The sequence below is a fragment of the Meriones unguiculatus genome, chromosome 6 (assembly GCF_030254825.1).
Source record: "Meriones unguiculatus strain TT.TT164.6M chromosome 6, Bangor_MerUng_6.1, whole genome shotgun sequence".
NCBI classification, from domain to species: Eukaryota; Metazoa; Chordata; class Mammalia; order Rodentia; family Muridae; genus Meriones; species Meriones unguiculatus.
Window position 1 is genome coordinate 112378858 of NC_083354.1, and position 17901 is coordinate 112396758.

Here is a 17901-nt window from a genome sequence, read left to right on the forward strand (position 1 = left end):
AAAGTGTTGATAGCTTTGCCAAATGTACATTGTTCTTGTTCATGGATTCATTTTAACATTGAATGTCCTAAGGGAATAAGGCTTGGTATCAATTACTGGAGTGGGAGGAGCCCCAGTCAGAGCCTTGACCATACTTCTATCCATAACTGAATAATGGATGAAGGCATGCAAGTTGTCTCGGACAACAACGTTGTTTAAATTTTATACCAACAAAATTTTAAATGAAAGTCACTCAATAAACGCTCACTGTTTGTGGGGTGATACTCAGTCATCACTTTGCTATTTTTTTAGGAGAGAACAGATGACTTGCTTAGGTGAACTTCAAAGCATATTCTACATTATATATGAAGTAGAAAACTCAGTAGCATCAAGGTCACTTGATAATGACCCCTACCTGTTATTCACAGCTCCTCAATATCTCAACCCCTCTTTTCCTCCCATAGTGCGGTATGACTTTTAGAGCTGTGATACTGTCACAGAACAAAGTGTGTGCGCGCAGATCCACACTGAGCCATGCAGTAAAGCTTGGCGCCCTTCAAACAATGAATGTCTTGCTAAATGGCTTCATAGCCCATGTTTTGTTTCTATGCCTCGTTAGTCAGAAGAATCACCCACAAACGTTAACAGTAAATGCATTGAAAGGCTGGACCTCTTTACATTGTTGAAATATTGTATCTCCCCGTGTGAATTTTTCTTTTTCTATCAGGAAACTTAATGAACTTATTTCTGCCATCAGAGACCTAGGACATCTCTCTCTAAGATGGATAATTAACAGCACTCTGAGAGTCTGTTTATCTTGCTGGATTCCCCATTGGATCATCAGTGCGTTAAGGGCAGAAGTCAGACCCACAGACTTCAGAGGCAACTAATGAGCCTTTAGCTAACATCTTAAGCCAATGGGCTTGCGCTGGTCATATAACTCAGAAATAGAACACTTGTGGACATGAACAAGAACAAAGCTTTGGGTTCAATCCCTAGTGCTGGAAAGAAGGAAACACTAAGGTGAGATTCATTTCTGCTCCTGACCTTAGGTCTCTACTCTGACAAATAGAATTTTGAGTGCCATGCACGTATTAACAAAATGCAGCAGAATGGGTTTATTGTGGCAACTACTCTGTTCTTGGCATCTAGCAGTGCAGCAGTGCGTGGCACCGAATGGGTACCTGGTCAAGTTCCTGAGCAGAGAAAGAACAGAACGATAAAGAAATGAAGCAGAATCTTTTTTGTGCCAACAAAAACGTACTCTTTTCCTTTAAACTAAGTAGTCATTCAAAATTCCCCAGTGTCCTTCCATACCAAAGCTCTTCTCACTTCCTAGTCTTATAAAAAAAATAAAATAAAAAAGAAGAACTCTAGCAAGCATCTTAACAGCTGTACCAAGCTTCTAGCAAGAGAATGGGTTGTGTGGCAGCTTGCTAATTATTTTTGTGGAGTACAATTTTTCTTGTAGTGGGGATATATTTGAGGAAAATGTTCTTTGTTCCCTGTAAAAAAAGCTTCAATCTTCTTTCAATACTTAAGTGTCTACTATATCTATCTTCTATAAGCATCTAAAAAATTTCAATACTCTGTGTAATCTTACCTATTTACCAGTCTAAGCGCCTTAATTTACTGCTCAGAGAACAACTCCGAAGGGGATAGTGGGGATACATAGAAATGTTGATGGAGAATATACTGACACGGAGACAGCCCGGGGGAAAGAAAGACAAGCACAGACACGAAGACAAGACTTCACAGAACAGGAATGGGAGTGAGGCTGCAGCTGGTCAAAGGCTTCCTGTAGAGGGAGAAGCCACCTCCTCCATAGAAGAGCACTCCCACACAGGCTGTCCAATCCTAAGTGGTCAGCCCTGGACACGTAAATACAGGCAAATCTAAATGGACTCAGTATATTACATATACAGGTGTGCATATATATATATATGTGTGTGTGTGTGTGTGTGTGTGTGTGTGTGTGTGTGTGTGTGTGTGTATGCCTGTGTGTGTCTACATATGTGTATGCCTACAATAATAATAATTCAAGAGAAGATCAGGAATTTGGGAGGGGATACACACAGGAGTCGGAAGATGGAAAGGTGGAGATGATGTAGGGTTATGTATCAAATTCCTAAAAAAAAAAAAAAGAAATTCACAACTGCCTTTGCTATTTCTTAAATTAACTCACTGGGGATTATTTTGGTGAACTCTCATGACAGTCAAGATTTGAGTTTAATAAACACAGTCTACTAGTTGCTATTATTCTCCCAAAACGATATAAACAATAATAGTTGTCCCCAATAAAATTTGCAAAAAGGAACCTGTGAAATGTTTTTAGAAAAGTTTTTAAAAATGTAAATTTTTTGAAATTATTGTGATTAATCAAGAAACAAGGTGCAAACCCGCCACCCAACAAACAGAAAGCTCTTTTTTTGTTGACTCAACTCATTTGTCACCAAAACTTTGCAAATATGGCAGGCTCTAAAACTGTCCTACACCCTACTTGTAGCCATGTGCTTGCAATATAATTTTGAGAGTCCTACCATCAAAATGAAAATCCCAAGACTGGTGTGGCAGCATTTCCCAGATATTCGAACGGTTGAGACTGGAGGATCATTTCAACAAAGGAATTTAAGGCTAGCCATGGCAACTGAGTTGCGCTTAAATCTTGAACAAACAAAACAACAACAACAACAACAAAACCCCCAAAACAACAGCAACAAAAACAAACCAATCGCAATCCAGGAGAGGAGCTGTCTCCACTCTTTCCCTGGAACCAGCTACTTGGTATCACTGTAGCAGTAATGCTGAGCTCATGCGTGCTTCCACAATACCCACTTCCTGAGTGCTAGCTTTAGGAGGTGTGCCATCGTGCCATGCTGTGGACACAAACAATGGCTTCCTGATTGTAAGGACAGCACTCTACGAATGGAGCTACATTCTCAGACTATCAATTATTTCTTGCAACACATAATTTGATGGACACTTGTGACAGCTACTACTTTAGCTATTTGTTGACAATAAAAATAAATGGTACCTGCTTTATTTAAGGAAGCTAGTGACGTACCACCTGTAATTTAAACTCAGATCAAATGTTTAATTGTCCTTTGGTATCACTGCTAATTATGCTGAGCTCCTACTAAACGCATGGTATAAGAATATTAATGTAAGATGTGGAAATGTTCATATAAATCCTTGGCCATGAACAACAATTAGATGGTTTCATGATGAATCCCATATTTGCATATTCATAACAATCACTTTTTCCACAGCCTATACCCTTTTTCCTTGTTTTGTTGAGGGAAGGTATTGCTGTATATCCCAGGATGGCCTTGCACCCCTTCATTGGCTTCCTGAGGGATGGGACTGTCTGCCTGTGCTCTCATGTCCAGCTTTCTCTTTCTCTTATTAATGAGATTGTTTTAATATGTGTTTATATGCATTTTCATATGTACTGATGATCAAAATCGAGCATGTGCTTTTATGCTCTTATTAAAGCACTTAAATACATTTAAAAAAAAAAAGTCTTTCCAGCACTTTGGGGAAGGCAGGTATCAGAAGCCCATGTATCACGTAGAGTGGCAGAAGGAATTGATTTCCTATTTTAAGACTGTTATAATCCTGGGCCACAATGCTTCTGATTGTAAAACTAGGACAAAGCATTACCTGAGTATTCAAGGAGGGCCAGCAGGATCCGACACTTCACCTCTGCAGAGAAAGAACAGACATGCGTTAATTGTCCACTCCGTTCCTGCAACACACTGCAACATGGTAGCAAAATGTATTATGGTCTTATTATATTAAGTAATCAAAATGCTATTTACTTGACATTCTGCTGCTGCCCATCTACACAGATAAATGTAATCAACTGTTCAAAATGCCAAAACATATTTTAGCTCCAAATTACACAAGTAATAGAATATCGTTTCAATCTTGCCAAATTCTAGGTAATCCTTATCTACTTCAGCCTGTATGCTATTCCGTAACATATATAAGTTGTATTGTTAAGCCATGAAAATAATGCTTGCTACTATGACTACAAATTTTAGAGAATAAAAGTGCATGTATATACATTAATATACTTTGCTATTCCATCCCACACAGGAATAATCACAAATACTTGCCAAGCACATATTAATTTCTTAATTATCATGTGTTCATCTGCAATCGATAGTAAATTATGCACTGGTATTAGGTAAATTTTTAAAAGTATGGAGTTCCTCCTATATAACCAAGATTATGGATGGAAAAAATGTTACAAAGCACCCTGTCTTAAGTGTCAGAGAGAGCAGGTGGGTTAACTGATCAGGATTTTAGACAATACTTCAAGGCACACTGAACATTTACAGACAAGACTGACAAAACAAAAGCATATCAGAGACAAGAAAGCACATTGAACTGAAAACCGGTTTGCTATACTCTATCTTCGTGGCTTTAAAAATCTAATAATTACTGTCAGTCTCAGCTCATTCATACATGATATCTACTTTATCTGTATAATGGCTTGTATAGGAAAAATAAACAGCAACTATACTCAAGGTCTTTGAAAGTTTTTTTAATGCTGTATATACAAAAAAAAAAATGCTACTCCTTTAACTGAGAGCTGGCTGAAGAAGATACAGACTCTACAACAAGAAAATACTTCATAGAAACTTGGGTGTAGACCACCAGCGAGAAGGAGCATACGTGGGAATGGTGCCAGAAAAGAGATACATCAGAACATGAGCAACAATTAATCCAATCATTTAGCACGGAGAGATTGTCGCCATGCCATTAGACACCAGAACTGGAGCGACAATTATGAAATTGAAGTAAAAAATAACATATCATTAGGCTGAGGAGTTTAAATTCAGCTAAGAGAAAATCACTGCAAGAGTCTAGGGTAGAAGAACGACTCACAAGCAGATTCAGAAAACTCGGGAACATTAGAAGACTCCCAGAGGCCTTCCCACTGGTACTTCCTCGGCAGTACACAGCTGCAGAGGAGAGGGGCTCTTCAGCGACATGGCTGACTGCAAGTTGTGCAGGAATGCTCACGGTGGTGCAGCCATCTGTCACACAGGCTGGGTTGCCCATAGCTGCGAGTGAGCCCATGCTCCTGGACATAGCTGCAATAAACTCACTGGCTCACCAAGCTGGACCTGGATGGAATCTTTGGTCTGCCATTGCCCTATCTGGGGTAACGGGGCACTTCTTTATATCTGCCTAGGAATGGTCATGTAACACAACTTGAGCATAATCTTAAGTAAATATACTTCAATTTAGCTGGCAACATGACACTTTGCTTAGCTGAAAGATTAAGCAGGAGACAAGTCATTACCTTTTTTGTCTGACATCTTAATCAATCAGTCCCCTATTGAGATGGCTATTGTCTACTATCTTCTCTCTCCCACTCATTTCAGTGGACTATATAGAGATAGGTAAATAGTCATCTAAGCAAGGAATGTCACTGTAGCAACCCTTCTTATATAAAGGACATAGAAGCTGGTATTTTGATACTGTACGTGGTTTAAATTTTAAGTCAGAGACCTGGACATATAAGAACTGGAATCACTCTGTTGACATATGTAAAACACAAATTTCTAGCCAAGTATCAATAAGTTAAATTTTTACCTATTAGTATCCATGGAGCTACATCTCTGACATCATTCACCACAGTTTGAAAAGTCAGATGAAAATGACACTAAACCAAGTGGAAGAAAGTGGTAAAGGACTGGAGAGGTTACCTAAAGACGGTCCACATTACAACAACTGACTTAAAGATAATGTCAGCTCACCCTGTCCCTGGGACAGCCGGCAGCTGAAGCAGTGGATGAAAATTAATTGTTCTTTTAAAGACCCATTTAACACAGAGACAATCTGAGTTTTACCCAGAGTAACTGGATTTCAAACAGACAGAACATAAAGCTTGCAAAAGGCCCCTGCCACACCACTCACTCTAAGAGTCTCAGGACAGACAGACAGACTAAACCAGCTACTAGGATCTCATGATGAAGGTGGTAGCAGCATCCAGGACATCAGTCAATCAATGAATGAATCAATCAGATGAATAAACAAATGATAAATTCATCCCTGTAAAATGTGCCTTGAGGAACAGAGTACAAAAACTCAACTTGAGATAATAATGTAAGGTTTGAAAGTGTTTTCTTTATTAAGCTTTTTCTCTACCTTAGAAATGTACATGTGAAAACTGAAATTATTTTAAAAAAGTAACAAAACAAAGTTTCAGAAGTATGTTCATGTCTAATCAATACTGTGCTTACTTGAAAAACAAATACAATTAAATCTGTTTTTATCATCGTCAAAACATCAAAAGATGGCAAGATCAACTATGAATTTATAGCTTCTGGGAGCGTTATGCAACTGGGGACTAACTAGTTTGAGAAAATATGTCTGCCCCTCTATAAAGCATGTGCTTCAATTCACTAGTGTCTTTAAAACCCACTTATTTTTTTTAATATTCATTACTTGCAGCAGTTTTGATTCAGAATTTTCATCAACTGGAACATTATAAGTGTCCCAGAACACCACAGTATTAAGCCATAAAATTAAAATATAGCCAAGAAATCCAGTTGCAAATAATAAAACATTTTATGATTGAATAGAATCTCTGTTATTTACCTGAGGGCCTGCTTCATCCACATCCCTCCAAATGCCCTCTCTACTCGACTCAATGCTCAAACCTGCTATATTTGAGTGTCTTTCTATGTAGGAGACTTATGTGCACAGACTCTACCAGACAGGAAAAGCTGGTCTTCTGATTGCAAAATAGAAAGCTTTTTCTAATTTACCCTAAAACTGGGCTCATTGGAAGTATGCTAGAATCTTGCTGAATACAATTTTTTCATAGCTAAGTGACAAACAAATGGCTAAGAAATAAAACCATAAGTGTGGCACAAAGTTTGCTGTACACATTTCTCAAATTAAGCGCTGTCACTATTTGGGGGTAGATGATCCCCTGTTGTGACAGATGGCCTTGTGTATGGTAGCAGGCTCCGCCACTTCCCTGGTCTCTACCCACAAGGTGCCAGCAGCACACTTGAAGCCGTGATGATCAAAACCATCTCCAGAATTGGAGGCTGTGACAACTTCAGAAGGTCGTGCAAATAATGGCAGGGCAGCCAGTGGCCATCAGGCAAGACCAAAACTTTAAAAAACTGGTGATGCAACCCACTCAGATCTACAGTAGACATTGCAGGCCTTCTAGGAAGATTAAGCTTCAGGTACTTTTGATTAGTTCCTTATTATTTTTCTCTTATTATTTCAAATTCCAAATCACTGAGTGCCCAGTGTTTCATCTGCCCATGTACAAGGCCTGTTCTCTTCACTCAGAATGCTCTTCATGATACACTCTGCAGTGTCCTTCGGCTCAATCCTTCTCCAGCTCCTCCTGCCTCACCCACTTTACCCCTTTTATTTGCCTCAGGATGGGAATCACTGCAGAAGCCCATGGGGCATTCCAAGACTTGGGCTTTACTGGCTTTTTAAGTGATTATTCCTGACATCGGACAATATTCTTCGTTTTTCCTACTGACCTTCAACACATTTTCGGATGCTCTGTGCGAGGGCCCGGACGCCACTGGGAAGGTTCCAAGGATCCTGCTTGAGGTGAAGCCTCAACCTCCTGGGGCAGCTGAGCTTGGCCTCCATTTCCTGTTGGAATTCTAATCAAAGACGAAAAATCTCTCGTAAGTGTCAAGCGAGCAGATAGACTTTATCTAAAGTAGCAGAAGCTACTTAAGTCTTTCCTGTCTTTAATTCATGGTTTTGCCACCAGAGGTATTAACTCTTTTAAACATTCAAAGAAGCATAAAGAGATTATAAAAGATAGATGGTAATTTTTAATATTTTCAAAAACAATCCAAACAGAAGCGAATTACGGAGCAGAAACATTTTTTTTTAATCTAATGTCATATTTTTGCTTTTTAACTAGGTTGCCTATTAGAGTGTGCTTATTATTAGATGTGCTTACATCTAATATTATTTCAAACATACCTTGCAATCCTCGGCCTGGTGTGAAATACTTGGTTTGTTCAAACGCCCTTACAACAGCTTGCCCTTTCAAGAGGTTGGTTATTGAATCCATCTATCAAAAGTAGATTTCTGAGTGTTACATGCAGCCATAATACATAATGTATATACATATATGAGTATATAAATATATATATGATATACATGTGCGAGCATCTCTTATAAACTTTCTTAAATAAATGCTTCTGAAAACCCACAATGCTAGTGAAGTCTTTAAGCAACATATTATCATCAACTCTTTTCTCTTAAACATTTCCAATTGATTAAAAAAAACACAAAAATACTTTCAAAGTGCTAAACTTTCAATACTATAGATTTTAATTTTAACTATAGAATATTTGTCAAAAGCAAAGTCCTAACATGGAAGTCCAGAAAATCGGGCAGCTTTCGAAACTAGAAATGATACAAAGCAAGGTGCTGGAAACATTCAGCTATCCCACAAATCATCACGAGGGCATCTCCTGTATGTGTAGTTCGTTTCAGTGTGCCATATAGTTTTCTAGAATACTTGGTATACACAAGTATCCTTTTGGTTAGCTGCTGTAGGAATGCCTCTTTTAAATCAAAGGAGGCTGAGAGACAGAGACACTTCTATTCTCCTTCCAGGCTCTTCCCAAAGATCTCTGACCTTTAACTTGGAAAAAAGACCCAAAACTTCCCCATCACACCTGGCTGAAAAGCTGCTCCAGACAAGTGTGTATCTTATCCTGTTTATCACGAGATATTCGGACACTGACAGGAAGCTCATCGCCTATATGAAAAAAAAAAAAGAAGCTAAAACCATCATCTCATTTTTAACCTGTTGAAATATTCTCATGTGTGATAAAATACAAGCACTTCAAAATGAGCTCTTATCCAACATCAGAAAAGAAATTGTATTAGGTCTCATGGAACAGAAAAGTCAGTCAGCTCATGTTCCTGAAATAACCTAAACCAATGCCCCTTGCAAGAAGAATAAAGCATAAAGCCGTGTGTGTGTGTGTGTGTGTGTGTGTGTGTAACAACGCTCTCCCTGTTAACTAAATATAAGGTCCTCTCAAGTGTCTGTACCTTCTAAGAAAACATCTTCAGGCTGAAACACCTTCACACCTCCATCCAACCATTCATCATGTCCAATGCTTTTGCCAAAACTTATTTCCAATGTACCTAGAGCCCTTCACAATGAACAGGAAGACCAGAACCTGTACAGAATAACACTTTGAAATACACCTTTCTTATAACTGGTATTTGTGAACTAGCTTTATCAGTCACAGTGCAATGGGGGTGGCCACAGAGAATGACTAAGAAAACTGAAAATGCATGCGAGTCAAAGAACTCAATCCCCCTCTTACAGGCATCTGTGAGGTTACTAACAATTGAAGAGCCCAGCCGTCTACCACACGCACCTGAGTCCATCTCATCACTGTGGAAGTAGGAACTGCACTGGCTGCTACAGATACTCGTGAAGGAGGCAATGGAATTCCTGTTGCTGTTGCAGTCGCTGCAAAAAAAGAGTCGCATGTTGCTTTAAGACTATGCTTGCCCGGGTTTGTAGTCCAGTGGGATGGCAAGAAAGAGTTGTGAAGGCCAAAGATGAGAAGAGAACAGGGATGTAGAAGAGCATGCCATAACGGAAGGCAGCATTGCTTCGTATGCTAACTAAAATCACAGTAAAAAGCATGCCCGTGTCCTCTTGCTATTTCTAACTGCCATAGCTACATTTACCAGCGTATTCCATATAACGCTGCGCGAAAGAGAAGCCTGCCCAACTCAGCTTATCTCAGTTTTTAAAAGCACTCCTTTAAATCCAAACATTCCAAATGTTCCTGTCATATAACTGATTCCTAAGTGAATTTTTGAAAATATCTGGTTATTAAACCAGCTGTCAGCCCACATAAGATTCTTCACTATCTATTTAATAACAGTGGTTAGACAAGTTTCTAGCAGACAAAGCCTGGTTCTTGACTTTTCTCTTTCAATCCTTTCTGGTAGTTTAAATAATAACTTACTGGGGACACCTGGAGCTCCCCACACAGCAACCTCATCTCTCTGCATGGACAACACAGCACCAGAAAGGACTAAAAATGAAAACTGTTGGGGCTGGAGAGATAGCTCAGAGGTTAAGAGGACTGGCTGTTCTATACCAAAGGTCCTGAGTTCAATTCCCAGCGACCACATGGTGGTTCACAACCATCTATGGTGAGATCCGATGCCCTCTTCTGGAGTGCAGGTGTACATGTAATAAGCAAAACACTGTATACATAATAAATAAACAAAAATCTCTAAAAAAATGAAAACTGTCTACAGAAAGAACTCTTCAGTGCAATTGAATATGAGAATAATTCAGAATTTAGAAAGAGTGCAAGAAATATTATTTTATTTTTTTAACCTATTAGAGTAAGGAAAAGGGACTTGATTTTAAATTTACAGTTAAAATTTCTGTCATAGTCTAAAGAGAGACTGAGTGGATAATTTTAATTATCTGATAACTAGGATGTGAGGTAGAACGTATTTTTAGAAATGTAATTTCCCACTGAAGAGAAACCACAGATTCCTAGTATGGAGCACGCTGATACAATCAGAGGCTAGAAGTGAATGAAAGAGCAAAGGTGTTCGATCCATTATTAAATCTCCAGGAATAATTAACCTTGATGTAGTCGTTAAAAATCCTCTTTGGAAAAATAAAAGTTAGGATGGCAGACTGGTTATGCAAGAAACTATGGAGCAAGACCATGGTTGCAAAGGCGAATTATCTATCCTAACTCCATGGACCTCTGCTTTCTCGGTTATTGAATGGAGCTGCTACCAGAAATCTGCCTCCCCTGGTTGTTGTCGCATATTATTTTAAATTCTTCTACTAAAACTATACTTTAAAAGACCGCTAGTTACCTGATGGGAATAATTTTGATATAATTAATATTTACATAAGTTTTGAGAGAACATTTTTCCTTCGACTGATATAAATGAAAGCAGAGATGCTGAGACCGCGCACACAGTGTATGTGGCTAGTTGTGAAAGCGCTCAGTGAGAAGCATGGAGGGAAGGGTTCGGAGAGAAAAGCACTTTCGGTGCTGGAATTCATCACGAGAGCCTTGAGCAGGAACAGGTGCTGGGCGAACTGTGTTAACCTCAAAGGCTGAAGTTGGAATCTAATACTAGGTACCTCAAAATGGGACCACATTTAAGGCAACCGTCATTGTAAGGTCATCAGAATGGGTTCTTGATCCAATATGGCTGTTGTCCTATAAGAAGGAGATCTATAATGGGAGGTCACATGAGGAGACACAGAGGGAAGGTGACAATTTACATGTGAAGGACTGATGTCTTCACAGCCCTCAGAAGGAACCAACACAGTCAGCATCTTGGTCAGACTTCGGGTTCCAGAGCTATCTGACTTACCCTGTTGTTCAAGCCAGCCAGTGGGTGGGACTTTATTCTATCAGTCCTGGATAACTACTACAAAAACACAAGACTCTTGAGGAAAATATAAACTCTCACTTGAGTTTGCTGATGAAATGGCTTACCTGTAAGAGTCTCTGTTGCTGACTGTGTCGTGACCCGAATCTTCTTGCTCATCTCCTGCTACATTGAAACAGACACGTTTGCTATTTCTCTCTCCCTTCTCATTGTCGCTGTCTGTTGCTGTCACACACTCTGCTGTCTTGCGCTCCAGTTTGGGAGAATATGTTATTGATGACAGAAGGCTGCAATGTGACATTTTTTTTTTAGAACATAAGTGCATATTTTGAAACTAGCTAAAACAGATAACTCTTTTATTTGTTAAATGTGATAGCTTACAAATATTTCCAGAAAGCGTCTGTGTTTCTTGTCAAATAAATACTATCTGCATGAAAAGCACGTTTGGATTTACTGTTCAGTGCTTAGAAGAAACACAGCAGCACACACTCAGCCCAGAAGGCTGCATTCAAATCCTGGCGCAGCCAGCTGAGCTTTGTTGCTACAACTGATGGTGGTTCTCTTTGGCAGTTAGATGATGGAAGCACAGAGAGAAATGGGGTGGAGATCAGACCTGGGGAAAGCAGGAGCAGGAGGACAGAGGGCCTGCTGAGAGAAGAGAAACCATGGGTTGGGGCATCTCTGTGACAAGCTGAGACCCACCTACAGGGTAGGGCTCTTGGGAGGATATGGAGGTCACTCCTAGTAGCAGGGGTCATGAAGACTGATGAGACCACCCTCTAACTAGACAGGACTCCTAGTGGGGAGAGGAAAACACCAACCCAGCCACAAAAACTTTGACCCCAAATTTACCCCACTTAAAGGATGTGCAGGGATAAAAACAGAGTAGAGACTGAGAAAATGCCCAACCAATGTCTAGCCAACCGGAGACCCACCCCACAGGAGGGTGCCAACCCCTGATACTATAAATGATACTCTGCTATGCTTGCAGTTGGGAGCCTAGCATAGCTGTCCTCTGAGAGGCTCCACCCAGCAGCAGACAGATACAGATGCTGAGACTCAACAGCCAAACACTGGTTTGGAGCACAGCGAAACCTGCCAGGGGAAGGGGAAAGAGTAGAAGGGAGAGAATAGGAATTCCATAGAGAACAACAAAGCCAACTAACCAGGGCCCAGGGAGGCCTGTGGAGACTGAAGCACCAACCAAGGACCACGCATGGACTGGCCCTACAGATGTAGCCAATTGGCAGTTCAGTCTTTATGTGGATTCTCTAGTAAGGGGAGCAGGGGCGGGGCTGTCTCTGACATGGACACTGTTGCTGGCTTTTCAATCACTTCCTCCTGCCAGGGCTGCCTCTCCAGGCCACAGGGGAAGAGGATGCACTCAGTCCTGACACAACTTCATGTTCTCAGGTGGGTTGGGGGGCTCCCCTTTTCTGAAGAGTAGGGGAGAGATGATAGGAGGAAGAAGGAGGGAGGGTGGGACTAGGAAGAGAGGAGGGAGGGGGCTAGGATAGGGATATAAAGTGAATAAATAATTTTTTTTTTTTAAGAAAGGGAGTAACTAGTTCCTGCAGCAGCATTGGAAATAATATGAGAAATAACATTCTAGTGGAGAACACTTGTTACTGTTTTTTTTTTTTTTTTTTGGCCATTAGTATTACTAGCATAGTACAGTGCTACAGTGTAGCCATTTCCTCTACATTGAAACAGTCTCTTCTGGAGGGACTGGAAGGCTCATAAGACTCAGCAGGTTAAGGAAATTTACTAGGTTCAGGAAGGTCATGAAAGCTAACAATTTGCAAGGCCTCAGTGAAGGCTCTAAAACCAGCAGATGGCTGGGGAGAGAGGAGGCTCTTCAGTGGAGCAGTTTTCAAGCTGTTTGGGGAGCTCGAAGGATGCGGCTTTTGTGAGTCATCACCCCATGCAGGACAAGCCTTTCAATAATGCAGCCATGAGTCAGTCACTGTGCTCCTTAAGCGATGCATACACCCCCATAAGTAGCCCCAATGAAAACATTCTTTAACTGAGACAGACTTCAGTAGGATCAGTTCTTTGCTCTGGCACCGGTAGCATATTAGGAGTTCAGACACTGGTTCCTACCTTCCCAGGAAAAGTTATGCAAGTTGCTAAGTGCAAACATTAACCATGCTTTAGTATCTTCCCTGGATCATCGTCCTACCTTAAAAACCAAGGTACCCTCTGACAGCTGCCTGCAGCATTAGCTATTTTACCAGTAAATTCCACTCCACCAGTCTCTTGTCCCAGTTCTGACAAGCAGGAGCCCTGGACATACTGACATACAGGGGGGTATTCAGAGTAAGGCTAAGAGGAGGCACGGGCCACTTGCGCTGGCAATCCAGCCAGGATGAAATGCACAGATATGCCCAACAAAGAAGTCTCCAATTTAGCTCAAGGGTATAATACCCTGAATTGTTGTAAAACTTGATGAAGTCTGACTAGTTAGGATTCTAAGGCTGGAAGTCTGATCGTGTGATGCTTCTGTTAGAACCATCTAATTCAAAATTAGGCAAAAGTAAGATTGGGGTTTATTATCTCGAACAGCATGTTATAAACATCTAATATGAGTTTAGCCATACCATAATGGCCTACGGATAGTTTCTTTAGCCAATAGACACAGTCACATTTATAAAATAACTATGGTACTCAGTTCCAGCCAGTTGCACATTATCAGTATACTCGTTTGTTCATGGCAGTGCAAACATTCATCCTTTGGAATGTCTAGACAACAATGCCCATACCTCTTACACATATTTTACATGCGACATCAGACCAATGCTGTACATTGAGAAAATCCACAGTAAGGGATTTCACTGATCAAAAGCATGTTTTGCTCTTGGTACTTTAAGTGTAATACTCAACAAAAGGTCATACCTTGTTGGAATGTCAAGTTCACTGGGAGGAAGCAACCAACAGCAAGCTTTACAGAGCATCAGATGGTGGCAGATGCAAATTTTGAGAAAATAAATAGAAGAAAGGACGGAGCTGGGCTTGGCTTGACAGCGCAGAACTTCCTTACCTAGCATGTGCATGTCCTACTAGAGTCAACTGAGAGCTACAATTTCACACAATTTGGTTGGGGGACATCTCACTTGAATAATATGTGGGATTTTATACAGTTGTTGGACACCAGTGAAAACTGAAGAAAGTTCTGTGCACATTTTCAGTAACCCAAAGTAATGAATTATTTTAAAGACAGATATATACTTCTAGGTCTTGTAAGACAGAGTGTACGTTTATTTACTCCTCCCTACAAATGATGAAAACACTAGACTAACTCCAGTTGCATGAGCTCCTTCTGCAGAGACAGATGAACGCTGCATAGCAAGGAGGAAAGGCATTCAGGAGCTCCCATCTTGCAGGGAGCCCTCTGTGCTTGTGGGTATTTTAAATTAGAAGTCATGGGGCTAAGCATAAACAGTTTTCTCACAGTAATAAGAATTGTTCTCACATTTTAAACAGTTGCAGTGTGCTTACATTGGCCCTCTGGGAGTAAGTGTTTAAGCTTACAAATAAAATGAATAATACAAAAAAATTACATGCACAACATTTCTAGATTTCAAGAAGCAACAATAAAGCATATATTTTTGTGTGTGTGCTGGCAAAAAAAAATGGTCTCCTTTGTTTTTACTCATTGAGAACATGCAGCTATCCACCAAAAGTCCAATTAATTAAAATCTGGGCAGAACCCTACTCCAGAACAGCTTCATCTGGATTAAACACTGATTGATAAAGACTTCTGCGAACGCTCATACAGATCTGCCTGTGTTCTAAAATATCATCACCATGATCATCATCATCATCACTATCATCATCATCATCATCATCATCATCATGTCTAGCATTTGTTGAGTTCTTATAGTAGACCTGGTAAATATGGACTAGGTATTAGTTCACTTAAATCTAATTTATCATTCTTAAATTTAATCATTTAAGTCTATCTTATAAGCAGGTATTAACTCTACTTTAGCAGGGTCTGGTACTTGAGAAACATACATTTGTTACATACATACACTGTGCAAAAAAGGCAGAATTTGCCATCCCTGCCTGCATCTTATAAACTGGAGAGGGTGAGTGGTCACCAGTGTGCATATCCAAGTGGGAGGCACCATCCTACCTCTCCAAGGGGAGACATGTCTATGTTAACTGCCTTAGCTAATGTAAGATGATGAAATATGGTGTGAGTCACTTAGAGCAGAATTCCATATGCCTGTGTAAAACCACCATGTTCCTTTCCCTTGCGTGACAATCAGTTGCATTCTAGGTAAAGGGGTACCTGCCTCCTCCCCTGAGTGAGGACAATGCACAGCAGCAAACCTGTGGCTCAAGGTAGACATGAAGAACGAGAAAAGAAAGCCCTTGCTTCTTTAAATCTTTGAGAGCTTTAGTGTTCCTTTGAACAGGGTGGGGGAAACAATACAGAGGTGCTGTGTGGAGCCCGAACATCAGAAGAAAGGCTACCATTTACAGAAGGGAGGAACATCGACTTTCTTCCATGGGTCTTTCTTAGCTTGTCCCTGAAGGTCCAGGTCATTGGATGACCACATAGACCTTCTCAGAAGCAGGGTCCACCAAGCAGAGCAGCCTCGTGTGGGACTATAGCTGTCATTTTTCGGGGATAGAAGAATGTAGTGAAGCTGAAATTCACTGAGATGCCCTTGGAAGGATCATGAAGATGCTTGCAGCCTAGAAAAAATTGTATTTGCCACTACAGTTGGCTACCTGGGGCTGTGTGCTCTATATCCATGGACTCAATCAAGAACCACAGACTAAACATATTCTTAAAAAACCATCCTACCTTCATTGCATGTGTGCACCATGTCCCTGTTATCATCCCCTAAATACTATGGCATGACAACTACTTACTTAGAATTTATATTGTAGTAAGCATTATAAGGAATCTAGAGGTAGGTAGGTAGGTAGGTAGGTAGGTAGATAGATAGATAGATAGATAGATAGATAGATAGATAGATAAGTGGGAGTTATATATAAATACTATACCATTTTGTAGGTAATTACAGCATGTTGAGATTTAGGTATCTGCTGAGGGTTTGGGTACAATCTCCATTGGATACCAAGTGACAAGTGTAATTTAACTACAATGCAATGCAATGTAATTTAACTACAACTACAATGGTTTTAGCAGGGTACCAGACCAATTCATCACATCCGATCTCTCTGACTTCTGCTGAATGAAAGATGTATCAGAGAGAGGCTCAAGTGGGTGACTCGCTGGTGACACACACAGCCTACAGTGACAGGCAGAGACATATTCTGAGGCGTAACTAACAGAGCTAATGAGGTACTGGAAGTGGAGAAAAAAACAGACTAAATAAACAAAGGTAATGTTTGTATTCTGATTTGATGAGTTAAAACATTGGACAACACTTTGTTGTCAAGGCCCTGGTGGGTAAAGGGACAAAAATGGTTTAAATATAAGAAAACTACAACTCAGTCTTAGAAACATTTAAAGTAGAGGTGATCTGAAGACAGCCTCTCACCCAATTCCACAGAGAACTGTAATCATGAACTATGTTAGTGAATATAAAATCTCAATGTACCCTCTACAGGAGCACTGGAATGAATTTTGGGAAGGTAGGCTTCTGTTTGTACACTTACCAGCAAAATGCTTCCATGATAATTCCACCACCAGAACTACAAGTACTCAAATATTAACTCTCCTGCCTGTGGTAGCTCATTGTTCAGTCATAGGGTATCTGGTGTTTGTAAAACGCGCACTGCCCATACTCTCATTTGCTGCTCTATGCTAGGGATAAGAGACAAATTTCCTATTATAGGTTCCCATCAAGATTTTGGGCCTATGAGTTGCCTTTCCTCTCACTATATTATATCCAAATGTAATCTACCACAAATAACTCATTTAAAGATAAAAATCATTCAGCTTCTCAGAGTGAAACAGAAACCACTGCGCCTACATCTAATTGGCAATGTCCCCTTCTGTCATGTTACTGCAAAGAAAATTCATCTCATTTCTATCGATGGATCTGAAACTAGGTAAAAGGATTGAATAAAATATCTATGTGCTGGGGGAAAAAGCATGAAGTAATGGAGTGATAGGGTACCCAGACATCAAAGTAAGACAACCTCAATACCAGGTCCTTCATAGGAATGGATGATAACTCAAAGAAGGTTGGCTACAAGATCTTATTAGGCAACTTCTCTTTTGCTGTCTCAGCAGCTGCTTCTTCACCCTGACCAAGAATAATTATTACATGGAGAGAAAATGATCTGTTAACAAGCCTTTTATATAATTTGTTAAGCTCAACTACACTGTAGCATCTCTGAGTATTAAGGTCAATGGGGAACACAGACATTTGGACAACTGCATTGTTTTAAAGAAATTATGCTGCAGATCAAATTATGTGGGAGATGTTTATATTTAGAATTAAATTACACAGTGTTCACGAAGAAGACCAAATGCACGTCTCCAGCTATTGTTCATTACTTGTTACTTTT

The 17901-nt window shown here is 40.2% G+C and overlaps 1 protein-coding gene across 2 annotated transcripts in view; it reads right to left on the minus strand.

Moving 5' to 3' along the window:
* The window catches only part of Prex2 (phosphatidylinositol-3,4,5-trisphosphate dependent Rac exchange factor 2), a 276972-nt gene that overhangs the window by 98415 nt on the left and 160656 nt on the right, over positions 1-17901 (minus strand). For both annotated transcript variants that reach the window (XM_060385865.1, XM_021653961.2), the window contains 6 exons: positions 11511-11690; positions 9393-9487; positions 8676-8758; positions 7972-8062; positions 7512-7640; positions 3643-3684 (listed from right to left, as the gene is read on the minus strand). In XM_060385865.1, coding sequence (XP_060241848.1) covers positions 3643-3684; positions 7512-7640; positions 7972-8062; positions 8676-8758; positions 9393-9487; positions 11511-11690 — 620 coding nt within the window. The remainder of the gene's footprint in view (positions 1-3642; positions 3685-7511; positions 7641-7971; positions 8063-8675; positions 8759-9392; positions 9488-11510; positions 11691-17901) is intronic.